General features: G+C 42.3%; 1 protein-coding gene across 2 annotated transcripts in view; it reads right to left on the bottom strand.

Moving 5' to 3' along the window:
- TRABD2B (TraB domain containing 2B) overlaps positions 1 to 16,009 on the bottom strand; it is a 290,814-nt gene that overhangs the window by 103,446 nt on the left and 171,359 nt on the right. For both annotated transcript variants that reach the window (XM_057401807.1, XM_057401805.1), the window contains exon 4: positions 13,207 to 13,381. In XM_057401807.1, coding sequence (XP_057257790.1) covers positions 13,207 to 13,381 — 175 coding nt within the window. The remainder of the gene's footprint in view (positions 1 to 13,206; positions 13,382 to 16,009) is intronic.

Here is a 16,009-nt window from a genome sequence, read left to right as displayed (position 1 = left end):
ATTAGACTGCTGGGAATCTGAGCAGATGACCTAAACCCATAGGAAATCAAATTCATTAGTGTCATTACTCACGGTATGTGTAAGTGTTTGAGGATCAGAGCTTAAAGTCCAAACGGCTCCACGGGGACAGACCTTTAGGCTGTTAATTCCGCCAGTCTAAGGAGAAGGCTCTCACTCTGTGGGTTTCCTGCATCCAACACAACTAAGCCCTACCTGGGGATCCCTCCTGGGACTCCCTCCACGTGATGCGTCACCATCCCAACACAGTGCAACCTTGGCTGAACGATATTGGAGTTCTCATGGGCAGCTCATGAGCACTTATTTATAAAGGCCATTCTGCAAACTGAGCTTTCTTTGAAGAGCTCAACACAGAACTGGTGACTTTTCTGGAAAGGAAGAAGTAGATCCCTCCAGCCACCTTCAAACATCAGTAAAACCCAACCTAAACAGTAAAAGAACAGCTTTTACTACTGTAACTTTTTAGCATTTCATGTTTTAGTACTTTATTTCCCATGCCCACACACAACACTGAAGGAGCTTAAAGAAAATAGTAAAAGTGCTGCACGTGGCCCATGGTTTGAAGCTCAGAGTTAAACACATGCAATTAGGGTCCGCAGAAGAACAGGATGGAATTCCAGGAGATCATATTGGTCAATCTAATGGTCTCTTCTGCCATTAAAGCTTTGAGGGTATCTCCTGCGATTTTTTTTTTTCCAATTGATTGAAGCAATCTTCCAAATATTCCAAACCGGCTCATTTTTCTCCTTTTATAAAAAAGAGGAGAAAGGAAATTAACCCTGGGTCCTACCAAAATATCAAGGTGAATTTTACCAAACGTCAGTCTCCTTCTCAAGCTGTGTGTATTTATTTAAACCATTTTGGTTAGCAGCAGACTGAGGGGGCAACTTTCAGGCTAGAAGTTTCGCAAATATTTTAAGCAGGGCTTTAATTGACCCAGTTTGACATTGAAAGCACTTTTTAAACTCTTGATATTGTTAGCCATTTAAGATAAGTGGCAATAAATACAGATTAATTGTAACACATGAAATGGAATCTTCGAGCTGCGGTGGGCCCGTGAAAAGGCCCTTTGTGTGCTGGGGAGGTGGAAGATCGTGTGTTAGGGTTAGGCTAACAGAACACCCTGTCAAGCTCAGCGAGGTTTTTGGTAGCTCACGCTGCTACCAACTGCAAAGACAACAAACTTTGGGCAATGGCAAGCGGGGTGATTGGCAGGTATTAAGCAAAACAAAAAGGCCAGGAAGAAGGGCTCCCTTTTGACATGAGCACTGTGCAGCACTGAAGTCAAAGGCAAGCCAACACTGGAGCTTTTATTGTGTGGGAGACGATTGAACTGGGAATGTAAATTCAGGAAGACAACTTCTAAGATGCTGGTGTTAGAGGGAGATGCTGAATAAATACTACAGACTTAGTGAGTGGCCCCACAGGGGAGGCTATCTTCTGAGGCTATCCATAATACTGAAAACCCCAAAACAAAAAACCCACCCCCACACCTTCATGTTTTTCTCTATGTCTTGCATGCAAAAAGGCAAGTTCTATCAGAAGGCTGTTTCAGAGGGTCTCCAGGACTGAATCACTCCTCACTGACAGCACTTAAACAGATTTGGCTGCATTGCTGCTTTAAGAGAACGGTGAAAAATCAGACACGTGGTATGTCAAAGTATTTTTTGTTATTTTAACTGCTTGCTTATTCCCTTGCAAAGGGGCTAACCATCACTGATGAACAGAAAGGAGAGCCTTCTCTCTTGTCAGCAGTTCTATCTCCTTTGCACAGCTCCAGGCAGACCAAGCTTATGAATGAATGTGCTAATACCTACACAGCTTTCTCTCCTTTCAGCCAAGATATGAGGAAGGATGGAAACGCTTTACACATCTCTCCTATGCAATCAGTGCATTGTGCAGTGGGCCTCACAGGGGGATCTGAACAATGAACAAAACAGTTGGCCAACTTTGGGCTTCAACCTTATCATACAATAGGATGCAAGAATTGGGCACTGCTACAGCAGGTTGCAGCTCCCGCTCCCACAACACTGAAACCTAGCCCTGGATGAGTTTTCCAGATGTGGTGGCAGAGGGCTCTCTTAGAATCCATGCCAAGATGCTCTCCAAAGCATGATGGAAAGCAATCCTGTGTCAGTCTTCTGCTTGTAAGTTCTCCTCAGGACTAGTAAGGCTCTGTCATTGGCAGCAATGCAAAACATTGCTCAGGGAGCTCTTACTACACTAAGCAGCTTGCTCAAGGTCAGGTAGAGGTAAGGACAAACCACCCTGAATTCTTCACTCCTACTCTCAGGGTTCAATTAATCCTACTCATCTGAAAGTCAGGCATCTGTTGGAGGCCAGTTTTCTAGGTTTCCTCTGTAGTCAGTGGAAAGATGTCTCCAGAGGGCGATTCCTTCCATCTTAAAACATGCATCTGAGATAAGTGGGAGGATTTGTCCTGTGGGGGTTTGAAATGATCTTACACAGAAGATGCACTGAATTTTCAGGCACCTACAGTTCAAGGGGGTAGAGCTCCACTCCCAAGTTATCACTGTTACCAAGATACTAGATACATAAACTTCATTTTCAAGGAAAATGAAAATTAATAAAAATTAAGAACTAACTCTGTCTTGGCTTTTCTGATCCCCGTTTGTATTTTGCTCTGGAAAGGTTTCAAGTACTCTCCTCATCACTATGCTTTCTGAGCATCTTCGCCAACGGCTAATGGACAACCATCCCCTCGTGATAAGCTGATGTTGCAAAACCATCTTCCTCCATGTAATGCTTTACTCTTTCCTTTGCTTCTTATTTTTGTTCCCAGTGCCAGTGGGGCTGTTCTAGCTTTCAAGGGAATGACCTTCATCCTGGGAAAAGCGTTCCTGAACTCTGCACACAGGAATGCTGCCCCAGGCTGCCTCCTGGACTCCTAGGGGTTTCTGATGCTCTTTTCACCCCTTGGCTACTTAAGAACATTTTGGTGCACGGTTAATGGCACACTTGGCCAATTAGCAATAGCGAGGCTGCACAGTTTGAGTGCCCACGACTCAACTCACTAGGTTTATAGAGGGTCATGGAGCCATGCCTCGGTCACATTTACAAACCTGCCCCAATATTGCTCTGGCCTCAGGAATGAACACCTCATTAGAGGGCAGTCCAGAGGTAGCACGTGGCTCCCGAGACACTCTGGTTAATAGCTATTAATTCTAAAAATCACTGTTCTGCTCAAACCATGCCATGACTTATACATGTATATATGACTTATATGACCGATATATGTACTATGCGTTCCATCCTCCCACACACAGAGGAACCCATAAAATGCAGTGTCCACAGAGATGTGTCTTGCCTTCTTCTCCCATAGGGATTTTCTCAGATCTAATAGAAGTTGAGCTATGCTGTGCTCTGTCAGTGCACGCAAACAGGATTTTCTTTTTTCTCCTATCCAATCGGTTATTGTCATGAAGCATGCAAGACCTTATTATCTTGGAGGCTCTATCAAGTTGAAAAATTTACAAGGGGGAAAAGACATACCCACACACACCTATACACACACACGCATACTCACAAATACTGTGATTGCTTAAGCCTCATTTCCTTAGGAAACCAGATTAAAAATAGCATTGGTGTCAATAATGAAGTCTTTATTTCTTTGGCAGATTTCTGCTCCTTTTAAACCAATCCTCCCAGTGAGAGGTACCGCAACGTTTTCAACTGGAACCAGACCAGATCGCTAAGTGATAAGAACCTCACAGCAGTTTCACTGTACCTCAAACACCTCAAGGAAAAACGCAAAGTGAATGTGAATTCTGTGTAAATACTGAAAACTGGTGCCGAATTTCAGACCGAGTTAACCCAGTGGTGGCATTCAATTTTTCTCTCCATTTACCTTCAGTGTATAAATACAAGCTTTAAAAGTTTGCAAACCTCAGTATTTCAGGTATTTCCCATAATAAAGTGAAGAAAAATACTAAAAATCCTCAGGTTATTTATTTCAGACACAAGTTTCAGGCCTGCAACATTATTCTGGGAAAATGGTGGAGACTTCACTTTTCTGCCAGGGATAGATCCAAAGCGGAACTCCACCAAAATGCTGTGTTTAGATTGAAAATGTATTTGAAAGTTATCTGGAAGAATAATTTTCAGTTTATGGATAACAGCTTAATCGAGACCAAAGCATTTGGTGGGTTTTACTGAATATCTCTTGAAAAACAAAAGTTCCAAGACAGATTCATTCAGATTTCTGCTTATTCACCTGCCTCCTCTCTCCCCTGCCTGCCTGGAAGTTGGCAAAAGTGAAGCCTGGTAGCTCTGAAATCCAATTTTGCCAGTTCTCAGTTCACAACTCTCTAGCAAACTTGTCTACCAAGAGCCAGACCTACGGGACTCCCTACCTCCAAGCCAGTCACCTATGGGCTTCCAGCAGCCATAGCTCTGGAGCTTTTATCAAAAGCAGCACCCCAGTACCAGCATATTGGTATTCTCTTTTTTTTCTAAGAATTCCTGTATTTTCAAGTTTTGTTAATAATCTTCTTAAAAAATAATTTGAAACAGCAGTGTTTTCCATGGATTGGAGTTACTTCTCACTCCCCATCAGTCAAGACCAGACTCATGGTTTCATTAGGTCTACTGCACAGAGCAGAAAGGGAGCAGAGATTCAGGCTTCATGAACCCAAACTTTTTCCAACTTCAGATGGCAGCTCAGCTATTGGACTTGGGTTTGAGCCCAGTTTTAGTTACTACCAGAGCAATTTTGTCCAACAGACCTATGTTGCTTTCTACAGGTCTCTATAAAATAGCTGAACAGTGGCAGAGTTTGTGTTTTGAATGTCTAAGAGAGGTGAATAACTAAAGTTTACGACATCTCTTCTTGCTGGCTGGAGCACTAATTATTTCCCTTCTGCCTCTCTAAGTAATTCTACCTTCACTTTACATTTCTGATATTTAAATATTGGTTTTGGGCAGAGGTATACTGCACACACGTTTCTTTTCCTTGACACGTCCCTTCTGATCTACCAGAGAAAACAACAATGGAACTAGGATTTAATAGGCTTATAAAGAGGGCATTGATGTTTCTCAGTAATGTGAAAGCAGCAGTGCAGATTAAAGGACTGGACTGACAAATAAATGTCTCATTCAGGTGCACATGCCAGCCACCTTGATGTCAGTTGCAGAACTACCATTAATTCAGTGAGAACAAGATCCGATTCCAAATCCATAAATCCTTTCTCAGTGAGTTTGCTCTGATGGTATTCCTGGCATAACCATGACCAAGAAAACCTGGAACCCTCACAAGAACGCCCAGTTTAATGAGATTTCCAGTCCCAGTTTCCATACCAGTAAAAATCCTCAAGAAATCCACATAAATTACAGCCAGGCTTTTAGAAGCTTTCAGTTTTACATCTATTTCTGCAAAACAACTAACTCTAGCCAGCAGTCATGCCCTGACTTCCAGAGCATCAAGAAGATCACTGGTTCTTCTCCATATGCAGTCCTCCTGCAACTTGGCCCCAAGACTGGTTAGAAATAGCTTGAACCTGTAGGAGACCAACACAACCAGCAGTGCAAACTGGTTCCTTACCCTACTAAGTTCCCTTCCCAGCTCCTGCTCTGATAGCCTGAGGTTCTGGAAGGGCATACAGCTATGGTGGTCTGGGATGCCTTGGGACATCCATGCTCCTTCACTGGTGTAAGCAGACAGGCAGGAGGGGCAGCAGAAAGGAACACGAACACGCACTGATGTGAAAGACCACTGAAGGATTTATACTAGCATAACAGGCTCTGAATTTAAGGAAATCCGCTAGCCAAATTTCCTTCTCTTCTGGGATACCACCACACAGCAGGGTTACTGGAAGTACACTCGGGTATGGAGACACCTAAATCATTGCAGGTAGCACATAAAGATATCCCAGACGAGACAGGATCCTTGGATCTTTTGCAATCTGCATCCTGTTTGCTTTCCACACCAGCATCCCACAGAAACCTCAGTAGAAAAGGAACACTGCCAGTCTTTGGGATCTCCACATTGCCCTTATAAAAGCTTCCCAATAGCACTGTTAAAGCTAGTTGAGAATCTTTTGATGAGACAGTTTTGGGATGGAAAGTGATGATGGATGTCTGGCATCCATATATTAATTTCAACACTCCTGTTATGAAATCTAGAGTCATATGGAAGCTCTGCCTCATCTCCTGAGAGCTTACAGGGTGGCCTGCAGATCCACAGCAAGTTCTTGCATATGTGTGTGGGTGAATGAGTATTTCATCCCACGTTTAAGCCCATTCCTGTTCAGCAGAGTGCTTAAGCCTGGGTGTAAATCTCTTGTGATTCTTTGCAGTTCTGAAAGAGAAAATTTCCTGAATTATGCCTACATTTTTACATCTTAAATGTTGAAGAGAAATACAACAAGGGCATAGCCAAATTCTCTATGTTATAGGACAGAAGGGGCCAATATAGCTTTCTTTTCTTTGAGAACAGGCAGGCAGAATTAGACTTACACAGTAGAACTTGGCACGGGCGTAATAATAAATACAATATGAAAATGTCAGGGACCCAGAGGAGCTGACATTAATGTATATGTTTCTTTAAACCAAAATCCTACTGCACACAGGCAACTTTCCCCATTCATCACGGGAAGAATTACACCAGAGATGGTAAATGCACACACTGTGGTTTGCAAGGCCCATTTTATTTGCTTTTAACGTTTACCTGAATACCTGCAATTAGCAGACGTAAAGGCCTGGATGCAGGGGTGTATCTGTCTTCAGTGGAGCAATGGTGAAAGCAAGGGTGAGAAGTGGCCCGGCAGGACTCCTGCTGAACACAGTGACTTCTTCACCAGGCCACCAAGGAGAGCCCAGGGCTTGTCCAGCTTCCCTCAACAGTTTAGGTCGTGACACAGAAGGAGAAAAGTGAAATGCATATCCAGTTACACAAATCTGTTCTTTCACTTGCAGTGTCTCTCCTTTCCTCGGTTGACAGAGGTGACAGCAGGCTCAAGATAGCTCTCACCATTGCATTATGCTGTACTGTGCTTCCACAACTAACATCAGGAGTCTTTCTTAAATTAGATTTACAGGAATCAGCCTTCAGAACAGTAGATCCCTTTTCACAATAGGGTAGCCCAGTGAGGTTTATTTTGGCCTCCCTAACTCAGGCGTCATTGTCGGTTTAAGCTCCAGGTGAAAAGCAAATATTCAGGGCCTTCCAAACCACCACACAATACAAGACCAATGTAAATTTAAAAAGTTCCCTTTTGATTTTTTTTCTGTTTTGTTTTGTTCTGAAAGGCTACAGACTGGATTTGCACTTGGAATGAGCTTTTCCCCAGTGAAGTATCTCCTGATTTACAACAGAAAGTCTGAAAAGACAATCAGGCATTGCCTGTTAAATGCAGACTTTTAAATGAATGAATTACATGGTTTTGGTCAAAATTAGCATGCAAGTTTATTTCTCAAAGCAAAGTGATACTTTGCCTTAAAAACTAATGGCAAAAGTTGTCCATATGCAAAACCAGGCCAACCTCACTATAAGCATCTGGATGCCCAAATAAACACAAGCAGAAGGAATTCTAGCATCTGCAAACTGTTACTTCACCCTGTTCTTCTCTTTTGTAGGCTCGCCAGCTTCAATCTCCTGGTCGCCAACTTCTTGCTCCACCGAGACAATTCACCAATGAACTGTGCTAGTGATGTCAGTAGCACCACTAATCAGTGCTGTACCAGGACGCCTGTCCTAGGGGATAAAGTCTCTTTATATTCCAGCCTGCAAGTGTCTTCTTTTTGCTTCCTTCCCCCACACCCCCATCTTCTATTTCTTTTAGGTTCTACAGAGAATCCAAGATGAAGAATGGCAATGGGAAAGAGCTACACAACCCTGGAAGATGGAGGAACGGACTTCTGATGCCAGGCTGAATCAATTCCTAGCAGTCTAACAGTGGGTTTATCTTTGTGCCTGATTTGCACACAACATTGCACCTTTTGGGAATGCAAACCAGCTATTTGCATATTCAACATCTGTAAATCCCCAGCCCTCAGTGTGCCCTTGGATGGTGGCTCAAGGCACTTCCTTTTTGAAAAAACACTTTCAAGTAACCATATATGAACCTGAGTGCCTAATCTGGTGGAAAGTGCTAGTGGCTTTCACAAAGGCTCTCTGGATTTTAATTACTCAGGTTTAAGCTGCATATACTAGCCATCACTTCCTTTCCTTGCACAAACTGGGTAGAAAAAGTAGTTTCCAGCAACAAAAAAATCCCACCTCCACCTCTCCTCATCCACCCAAATTCAACAGCCATCATGTCCCATCTCAACTGTGATCACCTTCTAACCATGGAAGAAGCATGTTCAAGACAGCTGCATCATCTGGGTATCTATGTCCACAGATGCTCTTTAGTTCTTGGAGGGAAAAAAAAATAAGCATGTCTCAGTGGTGATTCACCACTGAACACACAAGACTGAAGTAATCTTGGAGACATCTCTCAGTTCCTAGTCACTCTAGAAAGTGAAGGGCAAGTCTGTTCCAATCTTTGATATCTGCAGTATCTAAAATGATGGGTGCTGAAATTCCCCCAGGCAGTCCTTTGAAGAAAGAGCAAAAGGGAAAGAGCTGGAGCTGAGGACTAGGAGGAGATCTTATATTCTCACTGTGCTACCACACCAACTCCACCCTGTAGAGTAGCTGTGCAGTTCTCTCCTTCCCTAGTGAAAACACAGTGCAAGCCACTTCCAAGTCCCGTTATGAAGAACCACCAGATAACACTCAAGAAAGACTTTGGAAACAATACATAATATTATTGTTAGAGAGGTTGGAAAGGTTACTTTCCAACCCATGATTCTATTATTACTGTTAACAGTCTTATTTCTTATAATCAGAATCATTACTGATGAGGATGCTGCCTGCCCAACGCTGGCTGAGAAAACTGCAGGCTGGGGAGAGAATTCATCTGCTCAGAGCGTAGAAATGATCAAAATCTACTTCTGCTATTTCTACTCTGGGATGAATTCCTCTGCTTTCATAGAATCATAGGATGGTTTGGGTTGGAATTAAAGATCATCAAGTTCCAACCCCTATGCCACAGACAGGGACACCTTCCATTAGATCAGGTTGCTCCAAACTCCACCCAACCTGGCCTTGAACACCTGCAGGGAGGGGGCATGGGATAACACAGACATCTACAATAGAGCCTTTATCTTATTTTTCCTTGCCAATCATGTCAGAAACTTAACCCATCAACAAGCAGGTACCCAATCTCAGCCACCTAAGCCCACAGCTGAAGGAGAGAGGTCTGACTCTCACACTCATCAATGCCTGTTAACACACACTGACTTCATCAGGAGATGCAGTCACCAGCCCCCTCTGCCTTCTACTGCATCATGGACAACAGCCTGGGTCTCTTCTGACCTCTCAGATACAAGGGGTTGCCTGGATCTGGTGGAGTAGGAAAACGTGATTTCCTTCACTGCACAACTGTGGTTCAGAGACAGTTTGATTTCCCTTTTCCTGTGGGAGATGCTATGGTACTTGGATTCCAAGTCAATTCTCCATGATGTCTTTATTATTTCAAATAACCAAACCCACTGCCGTAAAGCCTACTGATTTGGCTGCTAATAAACATCACAAACTGGAGTAGCATCCGAATTTCTGAAGTAGTAAATTCAGCTCTCAGCTACAAAACTGACAGGAAAGCAAGCAAGCAAGCAATGCAAGCAAGTAAAACATCCTAAGGAAATTATCGTTGAAATTAACTGCAGACATAAATTTATCCATCTGTTATCATAAGTGTTACTTGAAAATTATTTGCCCATAAAAATGAAATAAGCCAGAGTGATTTTTTTTTCTTAAACACTGACTTCATGTGTATAGTCTTAGTTGCCAAAATATTAACTCTTATTAACAGCCCATGTGCTCTTGGCTGCCTCTCTCTTTCTTAACTGTAAATGGACCTTTATAAATTGCCTGTATATATCAAGTCTAATGTGCTTCACTGTTATTATGGATCAACAATTCCCAGCAATCCAGGATGGTTTTTCAAAACCCAAAACCCAAGCAACCCCCCAAATTTCTCTTGGAAGTACTTTATTTAACTACCTTTATTCATCCAAAGGGAAAAACTGCCATGCCTGGTACCTGAAGAATATCATTTAACTACGCAAACAATAAATGCTGTTTCATTACTAGTGTATAGTTACTGTGACTATAGGGATGGTGAGATTTTCACATTAAGCCTGAATACGGTAAACCCTGGCAGGAGAAGAATGAAGTGCACAGAGCTGGGTCCCATTTTACCCAAAGCCTGTTATTTTTCTTGGAGAGAAGAAAGAAATGAAAGTAGAAAGAATAAATGGCCATTTTTGCTTCTATATGTTTTATAAAGGAATAAATTAAAAGTCTGAACTGCTCCAATGCATTTAAATTGTGAGCAATGCCCCAGATGGTGAGGAAGGGGAAAATCTATTGAAAAGACTACTTTTTATATTTAAAAACGACAGAAAACTGAAAAGCTCCTTTTAGAATTGTGTAATTTTTTTGTTTAATGCTTCTGACTGGAACAACAACAACAAAATCTTTCAACAGTGTAAAAATGCTTTGCTTCACTTCGAGGATCTAAAAGTTTTACCCCAGCTTGCTTAAATATTCAAATACCCGTCCCCTTATAGTCTTGTGCTCAGCTACAGACCAGACTCTCAACCTCCCATGCAATGCACCACAGGGCCTTCGCAGCTCAGTTCTAAATGGCACATAGCAAAACAATTTAACCAGGACCACCACTTTACAGAGGAGAACGACACCCAATCACTTGGGATTTTGACCAACATCTGCAAGAAGTGGACTTGCTTTTTCAGAAGCAAACAGAAAAATTCCGCTTTCCCCAAATGCCCAATTTTCCACCAAAAAAAAACCCAAACCAAAAAACAACCCTACCAGCTGAAAGATATTGGTTTGCCTTCGTTTGCTAACAAAGCAGGATGAAGAAGGTAGAAACTCTATGCATAATATCACTAGTAACCAGGCTGTAAACACGTAGAGTTGCACAGGCACCTAAACTAACTGCCTGCCACATTCCAATCAAAAGAGTAATCATGCAAGTAGGAATCTCTCCTACAGCAGCCCCAGCCCATAGCACTGGGTTTAGGAAAGCTTTTCCAAGGTGCTTTCCTCAAACAGGCTAATTCAAGTAGTAGATATAAGAACGCAAAACACAAATGGATCAATAAAAGCCAGTCTTACAATTTAATGTGTGGGAAAACACACACAAACAAAACCCAACAAAAACCTTCAGGAGAAAAACTCCACTTGAATCCTAAGAGAAAATCAAGAACTTTGCACTTTGGCCACACAAAAAAGTTTTGCCATTGAAAAATTAATCATTTTCTCACTATTTCATGCATGAAGAAAATAAAAAAAAAAACAACAAAACATCCCAGAAAAGAAAGGAGGAATTAATTGTACTTAAAGTGATATGGCCTGCAGGGATTGCCTGCTTCAGTGAGAAACACCAACGGGATGCTGGAACAAAGAACCCAACCAAAACGTTTTCCTTGGTGTCTCCTGCGCCCTGGTTTTCCATAAACCCAGCTGCATGCATCTGTTCTGTCCTGCTACAGTCAGTGCTGGGAAAGAGAAATAATCCAGCAACACAGAAAGTTTTCAGCATCACCAAAAATGGCTGATGGGGAATGAAATCTCAAACCTACCACAACTTAAATGTCACTTCCTAGGGAATTAGTATCCATTTGCTTAATTTCATTTCTGTTATTAGCAGAAACAAACAGCTGCAATGGATTGGATTCGTGACCCACCTACTCCAAGATCCTGTCTCAAGCCACAATCTGTAATTGACGCCTAGGAAAAAGTGTACAGAGCAGGACAAGTGGGCAGCGATGTCCAGTTTACCCTCTGTGCTCCATCATATACTGACTAAGGGGCTTTCAAAACTGAAGACTAAATCAAAACCATTGTGCTCAATAATCTCTGATAAACTTCTCTCCAATCTGCTTTTTATGAATCCCTGTCCAGTTATGAACCACCATGATGTATCTTCCTACTGTAAAAACAGTTAAACAAACTCCTCAGACAGAAACATCAGGCAAGCTTGAGATTAAATAAGCTTAGGAAAACTCAGTCTGGATACACTCAAAAAACAAATACATCAAAACGCATGTGCCTCTGCTAAACCTTGCGGCTTTTAATCAAAATTCCCACTGAAGTGAGTAGCAAAAAGTGAGTTGTTGCCAAAGTTCATAGCGAGAGACATGGGACGAGAAGCAAAGCTCTGTCAAAGAATGAGAAACTGTCAAGGAGAGGGAACAGGAAGAGCAGATCAGTTCCCAATGCAAGTCTCAGGCTTCCTTGAAGTTGAGGAAGCTCAAAGAGCCACTTAAGCTGGTGCTCAGGACTCTCACTGAATAGTTATTATTTATACTTTAATGACAGAGAAAAGTGAATTACACTGGAAAGGGAAAAACATTTAAAAGGGGAGAGAAAGGAGAGTAGCACATACTGTCCCAGATTCACATTAGTACTACAGACATCTTTGTTCTGCAGACTTCATGGAGAGAATTTAAACAGGCAAGGACACATTGGATTTCTCCTTAATGATTTAACATTCTGGTATTTAGCTACAAACATAACTCACACACTTGTGCGAGGTCCAAAACCACCAGTCTGTACAGACCCATCACTAAAGCAGCTGAGTCGGCCATCAAGAAACAGGAACTACAGCAACACCAGAAGGTTTGAAACCCCAGGCCAGCACCATGAACCACGCACGCATGCAAATGCCATAGCAAGGTTTACACTCCCACAGTCACCACGTTCAGTACCCAGGCTTGCAAATTCAAAGGCAGTTCAACTACCTCCTACACTGTAGCTACAAACACAAACATGGTGTGAGCACACCTGAAGCAGCCCATAGGTTGGGCTGCAAAGGGAACAAACAGAGCAGTGAGAAAAGCATCAACAGCTTCACATTTCTACAACTGGATGAAAAGCAAAGGAGTAGGGCCTGTCCACAGCATGGCTGGACCCACACCTACCTCCTGCACCAACTCACTGTGTTTTAAAAGCAGGTTTAAGCAAGCAAAAACCTTTCTGCTTCAAAGGGAAGCCCCCAAATAAACCCCTCCACAGGGCCAGAGACAGAACCCCTGAAATATTCAGAGCACTTCCAATCACAATAACTACACAACATAGAAAAAGTCGTGCTTTACCTGCTCCAAAGGCAAAGAAGAAGCTCTTATCTGTATTCTCCCTTAAAAGCGCCATCACTCTCTTCCCCATCCTCTCATTCCTCTTGTAGATGAGCTCCTGTCTGAAGTAGCTGTCTATCTCCTGAGCAGTCACCTGCTCATGTGGTGGGAGTGTTGTATTGATGAAGTTAGGTACCTGAAATGGAGAGGGAATGCAGGTCAGGTGACAGTGGTTAAGTAATCCCCAAAACACCGGTGCTTTTAATCCAGCCTTATTTAAACCACCTGAGCATCACTATCATACAAAAAAACCCAACCACTAGAGCCTGTGAGAAACAAAAACCAAATCACTGCTAAGAACCTGGTTTCTTCTCTATTCCTTCAGCAGGATGTAGTCTTAAGTGTTACATTTGGATGAGTTACTAAACCATTTATTTGGATATTGCTGAATATTACACCTTGTTCAACACAGTTCATGGGCTATTTAATATCAGAACAAATTCTATTATGTGTCCTCAGCCAAGGTCACTATGATCTTGAGTAAGGGCTGCAATATTTGGCTTGTACATGCTCCATTTTAACAACATAACAGTTAAACTAGGGAAGGTTAGCAAATCCATATATATGAAGATGTAAACAGGGTAAACGCCTCAGTTTTCTTGCAGCTTTAGATACTATTACATCATGCCAGAGAAAACCATGTACTGCAACACAGAAATCCCAGGAACATTCCAAAGAAGAGATTCCACAAGAACTGTTCCTTCAGTCCCAGTTTTTGTGAGGAGAAATGTTCATAGGCACAGAAGAAAGGTTGAAACCCCAGGGACAGCTTGAGTCAGGGGAGCAGACCCAGGAATGAGCCAAGACCCAAGCTATAACAGAGAGACAAGCAAGAGCTCTGATTAAGCAGACAGGAGTGAGGGCAGCCTTCAGAGATGGAAATGGAAGGTGAAAGTTTTGGGGAACATCAACACCCACATAAGAGAAGTCTTTTCTTCCCTGCTTTTGGCTGAAGGGAAGTGAAGGCTGGGAACTGATGGGACCTGGCCTTAAAGCACCTGAGATGCTCTGGGGAAAGTATGGCACTGCCAGTGGGGACAACCTGCTCTTACCCAAAGCAGGAGTAGCAATGCTGGGGGATCCAACGACTTTGTGCATCCCATTCCAACCAGGGGAAAGCTCTGATGCTTTGGGTCTAGATATACTGAGGATAGAAGTTGTGATCAGACTCTGACCAAGAGGGTCTTTGCCAAGCTTGTGCAACTTCATCACTTGCAATAATACATCCACATCCAATGTGTTAACTCATCTTTATCTAACCTAAAATACACCAAATGGAGCCATTTGCTTGCCTTTTTTTCCCCTCCCTTTTCTTCTTTCCCTTCTGTGAGAGTTTCCCAGTGTCTGAGAGATAAATTTAAAACCAAGGACTGGGTTTTGTCAGCATTTCACAAGCTTGTCCAAGAAATAAGACAAAGGAAGGCATCACCTCTAGAGGCACAATATCAGCTACAGGTCCCAATGCACCTTGTGCATTCCTGTATTCCTATGATTGTCAAAAATAAAACATACATGTATGTTTCTGCATGTGTGTGGCAGAGGACAGAAGATAAATGACTGAAGTAAGTATGCCCTTACACAGTAGTGCAACCACATTCTGAGCTACGACACTGGCCCCATTAATCACCTCCCTCCTCCCTGTATTGCAGTTCCTTTCCACAGTCAGTGACATACACCATGCCTGGCTTCAAGGAGGCAGCTGCTCCTGTTGATTTAAGAAACCCTTTGGATTCCTAACCACCAGACAGGGATCAGGAAGTCAAGAAACAGTTACACACAATTAGGAAGCCATTAACTGCAGCCAGAATTTAAGTTTGTTGTTTTTTTGTCTGAAAAAAGAAAACCGGTTCTTTTAAAAGGATGGGCTAAAGAATGCACCAGAGGGATGTGCCTTCCCTTTAGCAAGTATTTTTGTTTCCATTCACTTTAAAAATTAATTTAAACACTTTAATTATAGCTATTTGTTGTTCTGAACTGAGAGTGAATTGATGAGACATTTGCTGTGCCAATGGGTGAGATACTGACCTGATAATAGCTGAATATTGCCACTGGTATTTAATTGTACAGTGGGGTGGATGATGTGTGTTGAATATTCTAACGTCTAATTTTGCTGTTCATGTAGAAGAGTAGCAGCTGGATCAGTAGTATAACACAGTGCAACCCATCACCTGGAGTGTGTGCTCACTGTGTAGTAGATACACATGACAAGAGAGAAATGATCCTTTCTGTCCAATCTCTGCAAGCTATTCAGTTTAATGAGAATCCAACCAACTCATATATATACACACATATACACATATATACATATAAAATACACACACATGCTACAGATTTCCCATGGAAACTCAGTAATATATTTCATTCAGAGGTATTCAAAAGAAAGAATATTTTGACTCAGTTAGAACTCTGTCTTTTTTCTATTCCTATTTACTTTGGGTTACAGTTCTCCTGTGGACAGTATAGATGGACCTCAAACTCAGACCTTAGGTACAGTCTGCATTTCTTATTTAAGACTTTGAGGGTAAAGGAAGAGAATATGAGAACAAAAAAGAAGTCCCAGCCTTCCAGAAATTTCTCTCCCTTCACACTGCCTGTGTAATTTTACTTGAGTCAGTATCCCTGATGGAGTATGTGTGGCTAAAGCTCCGTGCACACATCCGAGCTCACAGTGCTGTGGGATGCAGGCTGTAATTCTTCACCTTTGAAGTCAGTTGGAGCTTTAGGAAGAAGAAAGAGAAAGGATCGTGAAGTGGTTATGACACTA

The sequence above is a fragment of the Pezoporus wallicus genome, unplaced genomic scaffold (assembly GCF_028554395.1).
Source record: "Pezoporus wallicus isolate ANWC-B61680 ecotype Strahan unplaced genomic scaffold, APGP_CSIRO_Pwel_v1 contig_1035, whole genome shotgun sequence".
Classification (NCBI taxonomy): domain Eukaryota; kingdom Metazoa; phylum Chordata; class Aves; order Psittaciformes; family Psittacidae; genus Pezoporus; species Pezoporus wallicus.
Note: the sequence above shows the minus strand (reverse complement) of the source record. Positions and strands in the feature narration are given on the sequence as shown.